Source organism: Biomphalaria glabrata, chromosome 7 (assembly GCF_947242115.1).
Source record: "Biomphalaria glabrata chromosome 7, xgBioGlab47.1, whole genome shotgun sequence".
NCBI classification, from domain to species: Eukaryota; Metazoa; Mollusca; class Gastropoda; family Planorbidae; genus Biomphalaria; species Biomphalaria glabrata.
The window spans coordinates 6811028-6825231 of record NC_074717.1 but is presented as its reverse complement, the minus strand read 5'-3'; the positions used below and the strand labels follow the sequence as shown (position 1 = coordinate 6825231).

General features: G+C 32.8%; 1 protein-coding gene across 2 annotated transcripts in view; it reads left to right on the top strand.

Moving 5' to 3' along the window:
• The window catches only part of LOC106069373 (phosphatidylinositol-3-phosphatase SAC1-like), a 41080-nt gene extending 27272 nt beyond the window's left edge, over positions 1–13808 (top strand). The window contains exons 15-19 of one of the 2 annotated variants that reach the window (XM_056035864.1): positions 3672–3765; positions 4970–5071; positions 6465–6525; positions 7508–7527; positions 9457–9599. In XM_056035864.1, coding sequence (XP_055891839.1) covers positions 3672–3765; positions 4970–5071; positions 6465–6525; positions 7508–7527; positions 9457–9465 — 286 coding nt within the window. In that variant the 3' untranslated portion in view covers positions 9466–9599. Of the gene's footprint in view, positions 1–3671; positions 3766–4969; positions 5072–6464; positions 6526–7507; positions 7528–9456 lie in introns of both variants that reach the window. The other variant, XM_056035862.1, reaches the window with a different exon arrangement.
• Positions 13809–14204: the final 396 nt, after the last annotated feature.

Sequence of the window (14204 nt, the reverse complement as noted above, 5' to 3'; positions counted from 1 at the left end):
TGTTGATTTTTTTTACAAGTGGTACCCACTTGAATGCTATCATTTTATGCTATTGTACTTTTAACTACCGCATATGTGTGCTATTAATAACAATCATAGACAATGTCACTGTAACCTTGTATGATGGTGACAGAACTTAAGAGTGATATAATGAATACTGAACACAAATATAGTGATGGGAACTAAACTAAATTTTTTTAGTTAAACTAAAACTAAGTTTGAACTAAAAAAAAAAAGTAATTAAACTTCTGGTTAATCGCAAATTGAAAAAATTAGTTAAACTAAACTAAGAAACTTTAGTGGCTGCCTGGTCGTGCGGTTGCGCGCTGGACTGTCATTCGGATTTATCGACGGTAGAGGGTTCAAACCCTGCCCGCTATCATCCCCCTTCGTCCTGCGGGAGGTTTGGACTAGGAAGTAAACTATCTTCAACTCTGAAGGAACATCCGAAACATGTAAAACAAAGTTAAACTTTTACTAACTATTTTGACCTTTTTTAAGGACAAACAGCCAAACATGAAAAATATAAAGCACAACCAATCTCTTAAGCAAAATGTAATAAACATTTATTTGTGCACTTGAAAAAAGATTTAAATGTCTTTATGGGATAGATGTAGATCTTAATAGAATCACTAGAATGATACTATTATAGAAAGAAATTAGAAGTAATTGTCCAAGTTCTAATATAAGTTACCTTTAGAAGTAATGATAAAACTGCATGTTGACTCTAACTAACTCTAGATTCTAGAATATTCTGGATCTAATATCTTCTACAAACGAAATGATCAGAAATATAATCTGGATCTAGAATTAGATCTAGCTACTAGACCTAGATCAAATAATTAATATTTTAATCTAAAAATAATGTAAGAAATACTAGTTACTACTACGCGTCATGCATTTAGTCATGCATATTAACCAATGACATAAATTCTGCCAAGTCACTGGTTTTCCTGGCTAGCTCAGGCAACCCATTCCATGCTCTAATAGCACTAGGGAAGAAGGAGTATTTATACAAATTTGTCCTAGCTTATGGGATGAGAAATGTGCCTTGTTAAGGCTTCTGCGCAGTGTTGATTATTGGAAATATATCTAGTGTACATCTGACTGGAAGTAACGCTGAACTCAACTACTTCAGTAACACCGGCGGAAGGCCGAAACAATCAAATATGTAATCGACGCTGATGTTGTTCTACACATATATTTAATAATCAAGAAGGGAATCGTCCAATGTCAGCTATGTCCGTAAATCCGTATATCTATTGTACTGAAGTCTACTACTCTACAAGAAGCGTCTTCCTTTTAGCGTCGCTTAGAGCGTTCTTATTTTTTAAAGATCTGTCACGTCACTTGTCGCTAATTAAAACTTTCCCCTTATTCCCGAAACAAATAACTAATTCCTAATCATGTCATAACAGCCTTTATCTTTGTGTCTTTCAGAGTATTTTATTAAATTTTGTTTTTGTATTTGAAGATTATGGTTCAGTGTTTTATGTATAATTGCTACTTTACTTTTGAGTCTTCTGTCCTGAAGGCTTTCTAAATTTAGTGATTTTACTAAAGGTGTTACTCTAGTCAAATGTGAATATTTGTTTGTTATGAATCTCACTGCTCTATCTTGTGTCTGTTCCAGTTTCTTAATGTATTCTTGAGTTGAGGGGTCCCAAACGGAGGATGCATATTCTATTATTGGCCGAACCAAGGTTAAATAACATTTTAGTTTTATGTTCTTATTTGATTTATAGAAATTTCTTTTAATAAACCCTAATGCTTTGATTTTTTTATAGTTTCATCAATATGTGGATTCCATGACAGTTTTTCATTTATTATAACACCTAGGTATTTTGCGTTATTGGTCTGTGTTACTGGTTTGCCATGAATAAGATAAGTGGAATTAATTTGTTTTAGTTTTTTTGTTACTCTTAACAACTGACATTTTTCTGGGTGGAAAGACATGCTCCAATTTAATTCCCATTTCTGTAATTCATCTAATTCTCTTTGTAAAATATCTGTGTCTTGTGTTGTTTTTATTGTTCTATATATTATGCAATCGTCTGCAAATAATCTGACTTTTGTTCCTGAACTAATGCACTTTGGTAAATCATTTATGTAAATTAAGAATAGTAGTGGACCCAAGACTGTTCCTTGAGGTACACCTGAGTTTACTGTTATCGGTGTTGATTTAGAGCCATTTATTAGATGTATGTAAACTCTTTTGGGAACTACTTCAATAAAATTCACTTAGTGTGTCAGATGATAGACATTGGTTGTGTTATATTATATAAGTAATTGGATGTAAAATAACTTTAATTTTTTCATCTAAGAATTGAGATGACAATGTATGTTAACAGAATGAGCACATAGCAATTAAACATGCTCATGCAAAATATTTTTGGTATAATTGTAAATAGATGATGTATTATTATTATGTAACTATAATTCAGGAGACTAAAGCTTCAAATTGTATGGATATTTTTTCAATAATATACTTGTACAGTAGATGTAATCAGACTAACGTATATTTTTCTAAGCAAACACTTTGAGAGTTGAACAATATATTTGTCAATTAGTATGTGGAACTATTCATAGTGGAAATGAACGACATGACATCAAATCAATACTTATGTATAATTAAGCAAGTAGTATTGAAGTGATTAATTATAATTAGATCAAGCTTGACATGAATGATTAAGCTACTAGACATATGTAGAGGATATTACTATCATATGTACTTTTGTCAAAGATTTTTGTCAAAAATCTTTTCCAGGGGAAGGGGCGTATGTCATATACAAGTTTAAGAACCCCTGCAACATTTGGTGACTAGTAGTCACTTAACTATTCCGTGCAGTTAGCACGAGATTTTTCTTGGTTGGGGACTGACCACGAGGTGAAAACCTCAGTTGATTTTGGACTCTTGTAGAGAGAGGAGCATTGTAATCTCCTCAGGTATAATATATAAGCATTAAGTAATTACTATGATGTATGCTGTTCTTATTTCATTTGGATGTATAATTTGTGATGGCTGAAGTCGCCTATATCTTTGTGAAATATTTAATATGTAACAAAATCCATGTCTGCTGACCTTGCGTCTATAAATGATTCTAAATGTTGTTGTCAGAGAGCTCAGTATGTCAGTGTTCTTACGCACCAGCAAATCTAGTGCGCGAGTGAAAGTATTTAGTTAAGAACACGAAGAATATTATAGTAGTACCAGAAGAGGTATCTACAACACACAGAGACATTCGCGTTATCAGGCCTATAACAAGAACCAGCCCGTGACATATGGCCCATTTAATACTCAGAGCATTCTGGTCCTATCTCTTTTATGATCCTGTATGGGAGGGGGGTATATGGAAGAAGGTTTCTATGCTGCCTTTAGCTGCTCAGCAAACACAACTTACTTCAGTTTGAAATTCAAACTCAAGCCTATTGGCTAGGTAGCGAAGCAGTTTATGTTACTCACTCAGCCACACATGATACATGCAGATATATTGTAATTAAATGTGTGTCAGTTATTAAAAAGGGATCAAAAGATTTTGTTTATTTTTGGTCATAAGCTTTTGATTTCTAATAACTTATCGATACATTGTGTTCATCATTGCATGGGAAACTTGTAACTGCTCACAAATTGTTTCAGAATGATTAATCCCTATCATTTTGATTTCTTACAGAACAGGGAAGAGAACTTTGTTTGGTGCCTTGATGGATGGATACAACTCAGTGATTAGATATGTCAAGAATAACTTTCAGGATGGTTCCAGGCAGGTGAGAGAAACCATTGAATGTTACCATTTACATGGTTTGTGACACTTCATCAATTTTCTTAAATTTAAAGTTCCCCTCTCAGGTTATGTAGTTTATAGGGCAGATGGTGTAAAGGTCATCTGTTTCTGTGACCCTCAGTTAACGAGGGTGTCATGCGGCCAGCACAACAACCAACAGCCTTTACTTTTCCCCAACTACTGCATTTAGAGCTGGGTGGGTTTAGGCGTCCTAAAGATTGGGAAATTAAAAATCCAATTCTTTATCAGGATTTGAACCCGGTATCCTCCAGTTTAGAAACCAAGCTCTTAACCACTCAGCCACAGCGCCTCTTTGATTTTGCTGAGGTGAAACTTTGCCCTTACACCATAAATTCCCAATATTTTAAAAATTCTTTGCTAGACAATAATAACAAGGTTACAAAGATGGTTTGTGTGGAAACACAAACTGAAAATCGGCCCCCGAATGTTTCACCCAGGCAGGTAAAAAGGCAGGTTTCAATATTATCAGAATGACAGAAAATAATGGAGAAAAAAGGTTAATAGATCTTGTGTGGTGCCCCAGCGGTCCAGCAGACCAAAGGATAGGTAAAAGTGAATGTGAAGTTAGATGTGAACCTGGCTTTAATGATGTCTTATAATAAATAACTAATTGATCTAATTGTTTTGTAAAGGGCCAATCTCTTATTCCTCAAGAATAAAACATTTCTGTTAAAAAAAAAAAAAGAAAAAAAATAGAATGCTATAGTTTTGTACTACTATTTTCTCTGGTTAAGTGTTCTGTGAAAAACTACTTATTAATTGTTTTAAATTATGTCTGACATATATGCATACTAAATAGATTTTTTCTCTTTAAAAAAATAGTAAACATTTTTTAGTGTGTAAATATAGTATTAGTATAACAGAGCTTACCAAACTTAACAATAATAATAAAATGGGTTGAGCTTTAAAGTTTTTATTGCCTGTTTGGTCTGTATGCCAAAATAAGTATATTAATTTTTTAAAATTACATAAAAAAAAAAGTTTGAGTAGCTTTTATGTGCAGTACAAGATAAAAACTAAATATCTGATCATTGTATTTGATAGTAATGTTTACTGTTGGCTCTCTGCTATCAAGTACTCTTCTTCTTTGAACTGCTATTAGAAATATTAGTATTGAAGTAAAAAAAAGTTCAAAGCTTGTTGATATAGAAATAATTTCTTTGCAGGATGCCATGGATCTGTTTCTAGGGAACTATATAGTGGAAGAAAATGAAGGTCTGACTGTCAAGTCTCCTCTTGAATCTGCCAGAGATTGGAAATATTATGCTGTAAGTTTACTCAGAGAAACTTTAACACACACCTCAGCAAAAGCAGCCAATTTAAAATGTTACTCTTCACATAATAGAACCATCATTTTCTTATGGTTTCTAGAAGAGATGAAATAGTTTCAAAAATCATGGCCAATAGTTCACTTTTTTATACTGTCATTAAGAACTGCTAACCACCACTCTCAGTTGAGATGTAACTGTTGTGTAAAAGTTGTACTCGTAATTTGTGGATGTCTGTACACTCAGAATATAAAACTTTACCTGAAGTGAATTTGTATTCTTTGAAGTATCTACTTTGTATTGGAGTTATTTTCCTGAAATGCCACTAGTTCATCTCCATTCTATAAGCTGATTATCAATCTTCTTATATTTTTTTTTTGTTTTTAAAGTACTAGAATTTGTGCTACAAGATGAGTCTCTATCACTTGATATCAAACTTCTAGACTTTGTTTTAAACCTCTTTCAAAAATAAGTAAATACTTAAATAGTTAGCATGAAATATTAAACCAAAGCCCAGCTTTTTGCTGCTGAGCTCTTTTTCAGACTGCGCCAAGGAAAAATGGTGTGCTGTTTTCTTCAGTAGTTCAGCACTGCCGTACATGCTGTTGGTTATGTTGGACTGTAGTATTAGTAGATTTTGTCTAAGGTGGATTAGGAAGGGGCATTCAAAGAGGATATGGTTTATGGTTTCATAAGGTTGGGTGCAGTGTCTATAATGGGGTAGATGTGTGGGATTTATTTTGTTAAGGTGGTTATTTTAAGGTATATGTCCTATTCTTAGTTGAAAGATTGTATATTGCTCTTTGTCTGGGAGGAAGTTAATACTGTCCAGTTTGTTTAGCAAGGTCATTTCTATGTATTTCCTGATGCCCATTGGTTGAGGCAATCCTCTTTGTGATAGTTGACTAACATTGACCTTAGGGTGAGGTAGTTAACAGGTCTATCTGGTTGTTGAGTCTTATTAAAGACTTAGATCCTCCTGCACTGTTTCATTTGGCACTTATGGCAGCATCTTTTTCTACAGAGATTGCTACTGGCCACCTGTGCCAAATGTTAAGTGATCCCTGTGTTTCATACATACTGTTTCTGTTGCAATGACTTTGAGGTCTTACATGGTGGAGTCACTAGCCTTATTCCCAACTCTCTTACTTTCTGATCTGGGGCTTGGGACAAACTAGATCTATACATTGCAATTTTAAATTTGTTTTGTGTTTGTGTTTTGACCTTAATTAATGTTTTACATTTTTAATAATTGGTTAAGATTCAGAGCAGGAAACAAAATATATGCAGATATAAACCTTTTGGTATAAGTTTGTTTTTTTTTAAATGCAACTTTGTGTTTTTGTGATGTTGTGTTCTGCTTGTGAGCTGATTGTGTTTCATTGATCCCCAGGTACCTGTGATCTTCTTAGTTGCCTTCTCCATGTTTATGGTCAGTGTGCTGTTACCTGATGGTGAGTAATTGGATGTTTTGTCTTCATCTCAGAGAACTACACTTAAACATGGATCAGACTAGCAAGAAGTATTTTCATGTAGACCTATATACCCTGCATACGTGTATAACCTGCACATGGGTATAACTTGCGCAAATTACAAAAAAAGTAAAAACAAAGTCGTACATCCCTCACCCTTATATACCTCGCATGTGCCAAGCATGACCTACAGTAAACTACAGCAGTACTTAAAGTGGTTGCTCAATAAACATCTGTCTGGCGCAATTGTTTATAATGAGATGTTTATAAAGCTTTCCAGTGTAGATTTCACAACCACACATTCAACTATAGGCGGTATTAAGACCCCACCTGTATGTCCATAGATTTTGTTATACGTATTTGAGTTGATGTATACCCCACACAGCTGCCATTTATTTATAAAAAATTGTATAATGTGCGGGTTATCTGCACAAAAATACAGTATTTGTTGTGTATTTATTTGAGGAATCTTTGCATTATCTTTCATGTTAAAAACAGACAAAGCTAGGTATAGTATACCAGATGATTTTGGCTAAAATTTTTCCACAATGCAGCCGAAAATGAAGTTGGTCTAAATACCACCAGATTCTAGCTGGACCTATAACTTTTCATATTCATTTACCGAAAGCAATTTTAAGTCAAGTGGGGCAACTGGAGAAGTCTTAAAATATTCCATTTTATACAATTTTGGTTACCTTACCAGAATATCTTACTTTTGCCATATTTGATAGCTTGATAGATTTCATAGTTGGGGGTTTATTTTAAGAAAATAGGTTTATCGCCACTGGGACATAAAACTTTCAAAACTACTTACTTTCAAAACATATTAGCCTCCATTTGATAGTGAAATCTTAAAATTAGAACTTAAGAGAAACATGTTTTCTGCCTAAGATTTGAGAATTATACAAAAAAAATGACCTAAATCTTGCTAACAATATACTAAAACTTTTCTAATGACACACAGGAGGGAGGCGGCTGAGACGTGTGAGTAGCTTGTTAGTGAATGACCTATATTTGTTTGTTTTTTTAAACCCTTTAAGTTTTACACCAGCCCTGAAAAAGTGTAACAAAAAAGAAATGTTACTAAATTATGTGTTGCACACGTAACATTTTGTAATAAATTTGTACAAAAAATTTCATTGCATTGCTTAGTAAATGTAACAATTGAAATGGACTTGATCGTCTGCCTTGAGCTTCTGTATTCATTTTGTCATTTTTTTGCTTTTTCATTTACAAAAAATGATCTCTGTCAATTGTGAGAGCATACCAAACATTAGTTTGAGTCAAATGCAAAAAGAACCTTTTTTTTTTTTAAGTAATCTAATTATTTTCAGGGCTGTCAGTTCAGAAACAGATTTCTTTATTTTTTTTAAGCAAAAAAATTTTTGTTTTGTTAGTCTTTTTTTTAAAACTAAAATGTTAAAGTTCTTATTTATTTCCTGCTGCTGCAAAGCTGTTCTCTTTACCAACCAGTTCATTTTTTATTGCTGTATTTCTTTAAGTTAGTTGCTTTTTTTAAATTGCATAAAACAAAGCTGTTCTAATATTTTTATTTATATCGCAGCTTCCCTGGCAATCTAATTATATCTTCAATCAAAAGCACTATTCTTTCAATAATGTACACATTATGTATAAATCAATTAGTGCTTTTTTTTCTATGTTCTTTCAGTTGTTAATAGTTGATTCAGTTTTTTGCTACCGGCTTGTTGGTTTATATCTTACTAGTCCTTAGGGGAAAACATTCTTCTGACAACTTGAGAAAATTAACTTCTGTCATTCTTATTGAGTAGTAAAATCATATCTGCCATTGTCTTATCATTAACAAAGTCTCTGATGTTTGACTTTGAAAAACTAAAGACTGCTGGTTACTGGCATCTATAAGCTGCTTCTGCATGGGACAGTGTGTAACACTTAACTGAAATCTTGAATTTGTTTCATTGGTTTATGACAGAGACATTACACATTTTGTACATGCATTGAGGAATATAAAAGTAAGATTTCTGCTACAAATCAAATTTGTTGCTCATTTCAAAAGTAATTGAAATAAGCTTTTCAAATGATTACAAAAGTGAATGTATGCTTTGGCTAGTTTGGGTTCACAGAAAAAAACAACAACTTAATATACAGACATTTTTTTTCTGAATTATATATAAATAAAACACATGTTCAATGCTGTATATGTATTAAAAAAACATATTTCTGGGTACGGCTAAGTTGGCTATTCAAAGTCTCATAAAGCATAACTTTTTTGTAAAGTCTACTTTCTAATGGAAATGTGAAGCTTAATATCTTTTCATTTTGCATGTTATCGGTTTCCCCCATTAAGAACATTTCTAATCAGGCTTTAATGCTAATCCCATGCAGCATCAGTTGGATATTTCACATTTAAAGACACCATATAACTTATCAATAACTTAACCATAACTTAACTCCTATCTCGAAAGAAAAATTGATGCAATAATTCTCTGAAATCAGTGCCAAGTACCCCCAAATAATTTATATTTCACTTTAAGTGGAAGAAATAAAATTGTTTAATATGTAATATAAACAGACTCATAGTTGAGAGTTCAAGGGTCAAAAACACTTAAAGACAGGGTTAACTAAAATTTATCTCACTGAATGCACTTTAAAAAGCTATTCATTTTTAAACATGGGCATATTTTTAGAATGGTCCAGTTGCCCTGGATAAATATTGATTAAACCGCTCAAGTGATTGAAAAATTACTGTCTAGAAAAATTACTGGTCATGCTGGCTACTGGATATACACATTAAATTAAGAACATTTGAATGTACTAGACCTTCTGCTGGCGTAAAAAAATGCCTGGCTCATGAGATGAATTAAAGTCTTTTAGATATTATCTCTGCTGATTATCATGATGGTTTTATCCCATTTTTTTTTTCCTTCTCCACAGAGCATCTAAGTGAGCAGATGTTGTATGTGCTGTTCTGGGGCATGGCCTGTTTTCTGACGCTGGCCACCATGCTCTTGTTTGGAGCCATCTTTGTTGACCAGCCCAAGCTGGCCCAGAACAAGGTGAAATCGGACTAGCTATATGACAACGACATCTATATTGTCTGACTAATAAAGGCAGTCAGGTTCTTGTTTACTAGACGGACACTTTTGTTTTCTTTTGGACTCCGTGTCTTGATGGCAGAGGCCATGATGACATTCTGATGGCACCAATAATGTATCTCAATGTAGTTTTGTGAAAGGGGAAAAAGGAGGGGTGGGGGGGGGGAAGTTTTTTTCATTTGCTTGGAATACTGAAATATTTTTGTTGCAGCTTTATTTGATTTAAGATGTGAAATGTCTAGAAGTTAAGCTATGAAATGTCTAGAAGTTAAGCTATGAAATGTCTAGAAGTTAAGCTATGAAATGTCTAGAAGTTAAGATATGAAATGTCTAGAAGTTAAGATGTGAAATGTCTAGAAGTTAAGCTATGAAATGTCTAGAAGTTAAGATGTGAAATGTCTAGAAGTTAAGCTATGAAATGTCTAGAAGTTAAGATATGAAATGTCTAGAAGTTAAGATGTGAAATGTCTAGAAGTTAAGCTATGAAATGTCTAGAAGTTAACATATGAAATGTCTAGAAGTTAACATATGAAATGTTTAGAAGTTAAGCTATGAAATGTCTAGAAGGATTGTTCCCCTTTTACCTAAGGAATTGGTCCCACCCCCTTTTTATTTTAAATTGTTTCGCTGCTTAAGTCCTGAAATATCTTAAAAGTTTTATCGCTGCAGTCTGTGGAAAATTCTTTGAAGCTATGGTATTTTATTTTTTTTTTAAAATTTAGTCTTTATTAGTTGTAGATTTGTTGCTGAAGAGAAAAAAAAAAAAGTGAATTGAATTTGTTCTTGTTGAATAAGTTACATTCATATGCAAGACATTTTGCAGTCATATCCTAAGTGAGTTGAGAGGTGTGTGTCTGAAGTGCCCTGTTTTGTTATTTACTTTATATTTCATGTTGTATTCAAACTTTTTACTCTCTGATCATGTATTTATTATCTCTTTCATTTGACGACTGAATCATTGTGGAAGTATGAATGGACTCAGTGGAATGGTGGTTATTTACATTACTTCTGAGAACTGCAATGCAGTTTTATTTTTTGTTTGGCCGTGATAAACTATTTTGTTTTGACTTGTTTTTCATCCATGATAAACTTTTTTTTGTTTTGTTTTGTCCAATGTTTTAAAGCGAGTTTATTTTGTAATAAAAAAAAACGTGATAAACTTTTTTTGGGGTTGGAAGAAGTAAAAAAGGAAAGGGGAATGCACATAAATATTAATAAAATTAAATAACATCTAACTAAAAACTATTCCTGTTGTTGTTTTTTTTTAGTTATTAAGTCCAGTAATTGAAGCCTTTATGCTTTCTAATTTTACAAAATACATTTTTATCAAAGGAATGTTCGAATTCACCCACAGATCTATTGAAAATAATTTTCAAATGCAGTTCAGTGTTTCAATGACAAGATGGAATCGGTTGATAAACAAATTGATTTTGTTAACAATTAACAGTACAGTTTATAGTGCAAGATAAAGAAAATGTGTATGTAGTCTTGTTTAGCTTTGGTTCTTACCAAATTTATGTTTAGTTTAGTTTGCTGTTCTAATGCTGAAAACAAACAAGGGAGGAAACTGAGGTTGGAGGAACCAATACATTTTATTACTGTATATATAGCTCCTTTTTTTTTTTTTTTTTTTTTATTATTATAGCTTTTATATAGCGCTACTTTCATGCTTATAGCATGCTCAGAGCGCTTTGGTCCAATCTCATTTGTGGACCGGTGGGGGGGAGGGGGTATCTAGGAGTTGGTTTTCCGTGCTGCCTTTAGGCGCTCAGTAAACGCAACTCTGCCCGAGTCGGGTGTCGAACCTCGAGCCCCCTTCTAGGTAGCCAAGACAAGCCAAGTTCAAGCGCACTTAGCCTCTCGACCACGCTTCCCATCTCTTTCCTGATTGAGCACATTTCTCATATCCTATGAACTCGAAGATGACTGTTAAGTCCAATCTTTCGCTTTAAAAAGTCAGCCACATACCTGGCATGGGTAGGTTTGGTCAGTTGCAGATAGGCCTGCTTCTTCTCTCAGCTTTTTGTTGGTTCGCCACTTTTTCATGCTGGCCTCTCTCCTTGCTTGCTATCTCGTGTATCTCACAGCTCTTAAGGTTGTCTTTATAGCACTTGTATTGTATTACTAGTTGAAATTGGAAACAACTTGGCAAATTAACAGACTAAACAATAAAAAACAAATATTTATACCCTTTTCTAAAACAACTAACTCTAAATTATTTTGACATGTTTAAAACATATCAAACAAAAAGATCAGCTATTACTATCTTTATCTAGGAGTTTTTCCTGTAATATTCTATTTGTTTTTTTTTTAATGGATTTTTTTATTGGTTCCATCTTTTAAATTTTATTTTTGACAATACAAATGCAGAAATGTGTTTAACACTAATTCCTACTGTGTTGATGTACACTCTGCACAGTATTGGTTAATATTGACTCGATGCCTTCCATGTATTTTAACTTTACACTCCAAACTTTTCTTATAAGAAATAAAGTCTCAGAGCAAGGTGCATTGGAAAAACGTATTGAGCTGTTAATTAAAAAGGAAGGAAATATAATGGGGTATCCCATCATAAAACAACATATCATATTCATATTCAGGTTATAATCACTCCTAGAATTAATGCTGTACTGTTGTTGTTCCAGTATGCTAAAAATGAGATGATTCAGTTTGCTAGTAGAATTGATTCTTTTATTTTTAAAGTTTATGAAAGTTGAAATCAGAATATCAATGATGGAGCTTAGGTTTTCACGTTTTCTACACCCAAAATAAAAAGTTTATTAAAATATAGATGCCCCCCTAATGTTATGCGAACTTTTGGGCATGAGAATGTTAAAAAAAAAGATATATAACTTTTATTTATTGATTTTTTTAACATGTGAAGTGTGTATACATAATTTTATGAAATGTATAGAAATTATGAAGTTTTTTAAGTTATGTCACTGTTTTTTTTCTACATAATTTTAAGGACTTGTAATTCATTCATTATTTTGTATTTTTATTTTTGTCTTTAAAAAAAATAAAACCCCCAAAACACAAGACCTATCTTAATGCAAATATTAAAATTTCCAATATAGATTTGTTTAGACCAATTTAGTATCCAACTGTAACAGCTTTCAGAAACTGAAAGTCAATCTCAGATTGTTTGTCATTCTATGGATTTCATTTATTCCTTTCTGCTCTATAAAAAAATATTTCATCAGATTTAGATTTAATGTCCCTTTGTAAACACTTACCTATATATAAACCTAACCTATATACACAGGTATTGTTCTTTTCATGTAGAGATATTGTTATTTTGAAAACTTTAACTAAATGTTTTTAGTCAGGAAGTTATATCTAGTCTATACAATGTACAATAGAACATCGATTTCCAGATTATAGGGGAACAGTTTCTGTTCAGATGATCAATCATCCAGATAACCTAATGGAGACTATTATAAACGGTCCAATAAAAATGATATTATGGGGGTATTACATTATATGTACACATAACATTAAAGCAAAATATACAGAGGAACAAAGCATTATACATAGTAGCCTCCCATGATTAAGAGAAATAATTGCTTATCTTTCCCTGCACATCAGCAAGACCAGTTAGATACTGTACTGTAAAACAAACCAAAAAAAGGAAGTGGTAATGTTAGACTTTCCAGATAACTGACATCCTGATAAACGATATTCTACTGTTTATTACAAGTGTTGCTTATTACATTATTTGATCTCAGTTTGAATAACAGTTACTTTAAAACTTAGCCGGAATCAGTATCTTGATCAAGGCATACATGGGAAATAGATACAGAGTTCTCCCTACAAACTTGTAGCAGAAATTTTGTCAAAGTTTCAACATTTTTTTAATTTATTAAACCATTGCATTTCTTTTTAAAATTTCTTCTGAGGCTGTGATACATTCACCTCCTTCAAAAAATTGTTAGTGTTCTATAGACCAATACTGAGTGAGGGTTAGGTGTGCATGCATGAGTGTGTGTGCAAAGCAAGTGCAGATGAGTGAGGTAGGAGAATTGTCAAATATGTTTGTGTAATGTCTTCAATCAAATTTCCTATTTACATTGTACTAATATTATCTAGATTTTGTTTTTTTCCCATAGGGAATATTAAATGAATTTTTCTCTAACTAGACTCTCTTGATCTATAAATAATATTTCTTTTAACCATGGTCTTTTTTTTTTTTTTTTTTTAATATAAATATTTAACAGCTACAAATAACACTGTGGACTTTTTTTTAAATGCCATTGGGGGCTTTCCATAGCAACAAGTGTTTTCCATTGACACTTGTGCTTTCTAATGCTATATGGTGCTACACACAAACACTGGTGTTTTCTAAAGCCATTTGGGTCCTTCCCATAATCACATGTTTTTCAAAGCCATTTGGGTGCTTTCCATAACCGCAGGTGTTTTTTAATGCCATTGGGGGATTTTCTTAGCCACTTGCTTTCTATAACCTATAGAGATTGGGTGCTACTCATTGTGTGCTGTCAAAGTGACATAGAGATTGGGTGCTACTCATTGTGTACTGTCAAAGTGACATAGAGATTGGGTGCTACTTATTGTGTGCTGTCAAAGTGA